General features: G+C 36.6%; 1 protein-coding gene across 4 annotated transcripts; it reads left to right on the top strand.

Moving 5' to 3' along the window:
* The first annotated feature begins 7 nt into the window (after positions 1 to 7).
* On the top strand, positions 8 to 6,346 carry LOC111340523 (uncharacterized). 4 transcript variants are annotated; one of them, XM_088727896.1, is made up of 7 exons: positions 8 to 133; positions 1,896 to 2,219; positions 2,609 to 2,716; positions 4,015 to 4,090; positions 4,551 to 4,690; positions 5,041 to 5,254; positions 6,258 to 6,346. In XM_088727896.1, the coding sequence occupies exons 2-6, from the start codon at positions 1,971 to 1,973 to the stop codon at positions 5,206 to 5,208; spliced, it is 741 nt and encodes a 246-aa protein (XP_088584022.1). In that variant the 5' UTR covers positions 8 to 133; positions 1,896 to 1,970; the 3' UTR covers positions 5,209 to 5,254; positions 6,258 to 6,346. The 4 variants fall into 4 exon arrangements, with proteins under 4 accessions (XP_088584022.1, XP_088584023.1, XP_088584020.1 ...); XM_088727897.1 differs by lacking the exon at positions 8 to 133 and adding an exon at positions 1,038 to 1,496; XM_088727894.1 differs by lacking the exon at positions 8 to 133 and adding an exon at positions 1,636 to 1,817.
* The last annotated feature ends 496 nt before the right edge of the window (positions 6,347 to 6,842 follow it).

The following is a 6,842-nucleotide window of genomic DNA, read 5'->3' on the forward strand; positions in this document are numbered from 1 at the left end:
TACCTGGTGGTGAGAACTGTTCATCTGCGAATATACCAGCGACAACTGATGGAATATACATTGAAAGAAATCATCCACTGGATATTACTTCATAAAACGAAAATTCGATGTTCCTGTTTACACTTTAGCTTGGGTATGTGGCGTTTAATCGAGAAATTACGTTACTAGAATTATAGTTAAATAATGACGATGATGATAATATCGGATAATAGGAATAATGACAATAAGATTGAAATGGCGCCGGAAAATCAAACAGCGGGAAGTAGTGTCACGAATTACTCAGATTATATCAGTTGAAAGCTTTGGCTTGGATAAATCTACCGTTACATGCATAATCTTCTTTGCTCTGAGAGATCGCATCTAAGGAGTTAGTCAAGGTAATAGGCGAGAGGGCGATATTTTAAGAAATTTTTGAAAGAATTTAGCTATTTTAAGAAACACACTCATTTGGGATCGATAAATTGACACTTGGTTGTCCTTCCTTTTTGGCATACACTAAAACCATATCATTATCGGGGCGGAAGTGACAAGAATAGCCTCCAAATACTTCGGAGGAGAGGTATTCTGTAACCGATTCTGCACGTAACAACGAAAATATCCACCAGCTACTGGTACACTTCATGACACATACACGCCCATGTAGCTGCATTCCACGGAATGGCGGATAATTAACAACTATTCACCAAAGTGGAGGTGGTTAGTGGATATTTACCTCGCCGCTTCGCGGCTCGGTAAATATCCACCGCTAACCACCGACACTGAGGTGAATAGTTGTTTTAGTATATACTATGTTACGGTAACCGATTACCGGCAGAAAGATAATAACCTCGCTATTTCCACGAAACACAATTTATTCAACTGTAAACAACGGGAGATAACCTAGCACGAGCAAGCGACTACTCTTGGAACAATCCAACTAAAATTAACTATGTACTTATCTACGCCTATCTGACCACAAGCAAAGTACTGTCCTTCTCTTTGGCGAAATCTCCTGAAGACTTCCTTCGACGTATCGCACTCCACGGTAAACAGCTCTGGACTTGACACCAGAAATTATGTCACTATCACATCCGAACGGGAAAATCCCTTCACTTGTCACTTGTCACACAATATCGCTTGTAGATCACAAACAGGGAACGAAGTCCCAAATCACAACAACAACCTGACTAGCGAGCTGCTTATATAAGCATCCGAAGAGAGTTTAGAAGTTTCCAAAAGTAACTATTTATAACCATTACAATAGTAACTATTTATAACTATTACAGTAAACTCTATTTTTAAAGTGATGAGTCACAGTTCTAGAAAATTCTTAAAACAACACATTGCGTGACATTGACCTTCGCGAACTTTCTAGACAATTCCAATCCTTGTAACAACTAAAACAGTGAGATAATATACACCACCGTCGTTAATTTGAGTGAACTCTTCGCTTGTCACGGATGCAAACCGGGACGCCATTTTTTCCTGAGTTGCTCGGAGGCATAGTTATGTCGGAGGTAAGTAGCAAAGGATATTCGGAGTTTGACTAGCCAATCAGAGCGTGCCTTCAATGCTATCCACTGTTTTAGTATATACTAATGTTATTCTATCATCTCTAACAGCACATCACCTTTTCGAATATTTCCCGCCTGTTTAGTTGAACTTAGTCCGTGACGTTTTTCCTTTGTTGTTTTTTCTTGTTGCGTTACGTTTCGGTACATATACACGAAGAACAGTTTGGTCACATGTTTTTTGGACTATAGCTACTAACACGTGTTCTTATCGACGAGCTCTTGCGGCTGCAAACTCTTCCTTTTTTTGTTTGGTTCGCACAAAATGTGAGTAGGATTTCGATTTAACGCTTGTTTTTAGGTATTCATTTGTTTATTCGTCCTTTTGTTTGTTTTCTTTCCCAGTTTTTCACCGTTAGGTAACCGATTTCTCGTGACATGTTCATACTATCAATTGTGATGGTCGAAAATTAAAGGAATATGACGGATAACGCGTCGAAGTTTTGTGCTATCCCCAACACCGCCGTTCGCGAAAATGAATTAAGCAAGAGGAATAAAAGAAGAGGCTGGTGCAATTTTTACCAGCTTGTGCCAAAGAAGATTAGACGTAGGGGATCAAAGAAGACATCTGATTTAAGTGCTACCGTCACCACCTCGACTGGTCAAGATGATTTCAAAAATCCTTCTCGTCAGCCGTTGCAACCTATACCAATTTTAGATGCTTTGCTGGTAAGTATTAATTTTGCATCTATTAAAAATAATTTAGATTCTGTTTTTTTACAGTCATTTTAAGCTTAAGTTCTTCTAACATGTAACTCTATAAGTTATATTCGGGTATATATGTCACATGTTAGGAAAAGATCTATTGAGCTGAGCTTATGTAATTAATAACTCCTCTTTTCCAACAATGATTTAACATGCATTTTTAATTAAAAACAGGTATCTTACTATGTTTAGGAGTGTAAATTTTACAGCAGTTTAAATATTTACAGTGTTATTAATTCTTTCCAGGATGTTTCTGATGATGAAATCATAGCAGATGGTGAATTAAGTTCTGCTTCATCCACTGATCCATGCTCTCTGACAGACCTTAATTAATTGTGCCTGTTACCTTATAGTTTGCATACATTTTAGAGCTGTTGAACAGCAATGCTTTTACCATCATTGGTGGCAAGATTTCTTTGTTCACTTTTCCAGATTTCGATACAGTCATAAAGAAATTGCTTGTAAGTGCCTGGAATATTTCTCATAGATGCTAAGGATAAGACCTAGGTAGAGGCACTTATTATCAGTATTCCCAAATCTTGGCCAGCAAGCTAATCATCATTTATAAGTTATTTTTGTACCACTAGTGTTGACCTTTTTTCGTACTGCTAGTACTGGACGTAGTACAAAAGAAATTACCATAACTTATGTACTACTAATAAGTAGACCTTTCCACTTAAATAAGACTCAAACCTGGTTAGTATTAATACATCACTGTATACATGACTTGTATGTAATATAAAATATCCTAATTGCACACCTTTGGTATTCATAATTATATTTGATTTTGGTTAATATCTTATATCTATTGAGCTAACCGCAGCCCGGTTAGCTCAATTGGTTAGAGGGTCGGATTGTGTTGTGTGGGAGGTCGAGGGTTCGAGCTCCGGCTGGACCAGTACTCATGGTCCTAAAATAACTGAGGAGAATTTGCTAATACCTTTCTATAATATCAAGAAATGGATAGATATTCTAGTCTTCTCGGATAAGGATGAATAAACCACAGGCCCCGTCTCCTGCCGGGTTAGGGGTACAGGAGACGTTAATTTCCCACGCACGAGATTACTGTGTGGTGGATGTCCTCCCCCCTGGGGTGGGATGGGTGTACATTGGTTTACTGGGCCCGCAGTAATTGGCGCAAGCTGTTGTGGTGTCCCTGCCTGTTGGCGAATCTAATAAATTAAATCTAATGTCTAATATTTATTGTCAGTATAATTATACTAAAACAGTGGATAGCGTTGAAGGCGCGCTCTGATTGGCTAGTCACACTCCGAATATCCTTTGCTATTTACCTCCGAGCAACTCGAGGAAAAAATGGCGTCCCGGTTTGCATGCGTGACAAGCAAAGAAATCACTAACGACGGTGGTGTATATTATCTCACTGTTTTAGTATAATACTAAAACAACTATTCACCTCAGTATCTGTGGGTAGCGGTGGATATTCACCTCGCCACTTCGCGGCTTGGTAAATATCCATCACTAACCACCTCCACTTTGGTGAATAGTTGTTAAATATTTTAGGTTCTCTGTTCTGTAATTTCTAGTCCATCTTGTAAATGTACGAGGAGGTTAGACATTCTGCAACTTGGTACAAATTGTTCATGGTTGTACCCTTGGGGTGCATAAAAAATGTCTGTTTTTTTTATTTGGTTAGCACAGTAGCTATGTAGATTACTCATAACTAGATGTAATGTGGTACTTGCACTTGCCAAACAAAGTAAATCGTTTACCTTACATATTTTTCATCCTCTACCATCAGGAAACCAAATATGTGATTGTTGAAAGAGAACCCAGGGACAACATAATGTGGGTCTATCATGGCAAATGTGTTGAAGGTACAAGGCAAACAGATTATTTGCAGTCACTTTCATAAAATTGTTCATCCAAGTCACAGTTTTAATGTACACAATAACTGTATCTCATGTGCACATTCATTATATGCCATTCATTTCTGTTTTAACATTAAGAGGCAACTGCAGTTCTCATCCTCTTTCTTACAGCTTCTCTTTTTTTATTGTTGCCAATTATTTCTCCAACCTCCTTTAAGCACCCTTGTGTGCTATTCAAATGTTTTTTCTATTGAATTCTAACAACCTGAGTTGTGAAATGAAAGGCCCCAACTACTAGTAACAGGATTATAAGCTTTCTTCATTTAGCTATTTTGTTTTGAATCTTACCCCTGTGTCTTTGGCTGTGTCCCCTGTGCCATAATTTTCTTCTTTGCTTTTCAGTATTAAATTGTGAGTAATAATTGTATCTGACAATAAGTATTGTTTTATAAAATGTTTCTCACAGGGTTAACTCCAGCTAGTTCTGTTTATGGGAATTGCATCCATATTGAAGCCTTTGAAAAGTTGATGGAAAGCTTTTACAGGGAAAACAATGTCAACCCTTCACTTACCAGAGACACATATTCTCATGATTACACTTACCAGGTAAGATGAATTAATCTTTTGCTTTAGAAGGTTGAAATTTTGGAATTATTACGAACATAAATCTTGCTTTCGTCAACATTTTTCTGGTTATTTTTTTACTCATCTATATAATTTTGGTTTAAGTTAAATAATGTTAGAGAATAATTTGTGTTTAAACAACTAGGCCCTCTCTAGAGCACAGGATTTTAGTTTATTATATTCTTGGAGAAATGACAAGTGCATTTGCTGTAAATAGCAGTAAACATTTTTCTATTTGTACCTGTTGTTTAAGTAAAGTCTATCTGAAATGATTGTTGTATTTTGAATTCACAGTCTGCTTACTTTTTCTTCTTGCTGTTTTTCTATCTCAGGAGGAACATCATGACTTAGTGCCTTTGAATGGGAATAATTTTACAATGTTTGTACATGGCAATAAACAGCATGGAGTAGTTGGCCTTCAGGGTGCAGTTGTCACTTGCTTTATCTGTGATCACCGGCGTCACAACTGTGAGCATGTGACAAAAGTAGCAGAATGTTAGGGAACAATGGAACACGAAAGGCCTGATTTTCTGGTTGATTTTTTTGGTGAGAGAAATTCTCAAGAGTCTACTGAATCAGTTGCAGCAGCAACCACTCGTAAAGAATGGAAAATAAGATCAGTATCCTACAAAAAAATACCATAATCTATCAACAACACAAAAAAAAGTATTCTCCTCTCTGGAAGATGTTCTTTGTGGCAAAATTTTAACTACTAGTTTGGTGCTGCTTACTCCTAACTTGTCTCCCTCCTGCCCAAAGTGTTCGTTGCACTACATCAGTCAGACTACACAAGCTTTGTGCTTTTTGAAAAAGCAGACATGGCAATGTGAAGGAAAGAAATTCCTTGCATTAATTCGTTATCTCTTTAAGTGTTCAGATCGTGTTCACTGACATGAATGGGATAGAAATGGCTAAAAAATGAAAGCCATACAGGGAAGGTTGTCCAGGTAATGTGAAAATTTCAGTCAGATTTTAAACCAGTTGATTGGATGATAGCTGTTGCCAGCCTGGCGTGAGGCATCCATCAGGAGGAAAACCCTCAGGTTACAGCAAGCCAAATAAATGATTGTTATTATTTTACCTCTGCTCAAGGTGAATACAGGTGGACTGCTAAAAACCAACACAAAGTTTTTGTATAGCTCAAGCACAGATATTTTACAGGCGGAGATGGCAACCAGAAATCAGAAATGTTCTCTTTGTTGCATAACTATTAGCAACTTTTCACCGTAATCTTATGTGTTAAATTCTAAAACTAGTCTAAGAGCTTTTAAATTTGGAGATGAAGTTAACAATGCATCAAAAATGACAGCATTCATCTTCCAGTTGTTGTCCATGGACCAAACTACTTGTCTGTGCTTAAGCTCCCTATTGACAGTAATAATATAACTTAAATTTATATAATTATTATCCAAGCATAAATGTTCTCATTACAATATACTTAAAAGGTTCATGCCTGTGGCTACTAACATGGCATGTATGAGTAATTTTACGTCATCTCATCATTAAATTTTTGTAATAAGCAATTAATGATTTCTGTGTTTCATTTCAGTATTATATTATACTTGTGTTGAGGACATCTGTGATGGAAAAGTGGAGTTTGATGGCTCAGAGCTCACTTTGTTAAACATGGGTTCAGGTACATTATTTCTCATGAGATCTTGAGGGACTTCATAATGTTTCATTTTCTTAAGGGGAGGTACCTGTAACTTATTTTGTATCATAAATTAATTCTCTGTTGCATTTTAATGTTGTGTTGCATTTTTATGTTGTGTTGAGAATAGCATTATGAAAATTACATTCTGTTCAAATTTTTTCAAGTAATCACTTACCACCCAAAAGTTTAGGATGAATTTGAAAATGACATTATTGTGACATCTGAATATAAAGTAATGTACTTAGTTCAATGAATTTAAATGTTTCTGCATCACACCCAGCAGACGCATTCATAACAACAATTATAATTTACAATAATTATACTAAACAATTTAAGACTCATTTGTCTGCACAGGATGGTTTACAATGGAAATTAGGTACCAGAAAAAAAAAATTAACAAATTATCAGTTGAAAGTTCTGATTTGTTGTATCTCTGAAGTTTTGGCTTAAAATCATTGTATAAAGAACAATATAAAAGTG

Source organism: Stylophora pistillata, chromosome 7 (genome assembly GCF_964205215.1).
Source record: "Stylophora pistillata chromosome 7, jaStyPist1.2, whole genome shotgun sequence".
Lineage (NCBI taxonomy): Eukaryota > Metazoa > Cnidaria > Anthozoa > Scleractinia > Pocilloporidae > Stylophora > Stylophora pistillata.

Excerpts from the sequence above, each read along its gene's own strand:
- LOC111340523 (XM_088727896.1), top strand. The coding sequence starts at position 1,971 with ATGACGGATAACGCGTCGAAGTTTTGTGCTATCCCCAACACCGCCGTT. Across the intron at positions 2,220-2,608 it reads CAATTTTAGATGCTTTGCTG|TTTGCATACATTTTAGAGCT; the intron begins GTAAGTATTAAT and ends GTTACCTTATAG. Across the intron at positions 4,691-5,040 it reads CTCATGATTACACTTACCAG|GAGGAACATCATGACTTAGT; the intron begins GTAAGATGAATT and ends TTTCTATCTCAG.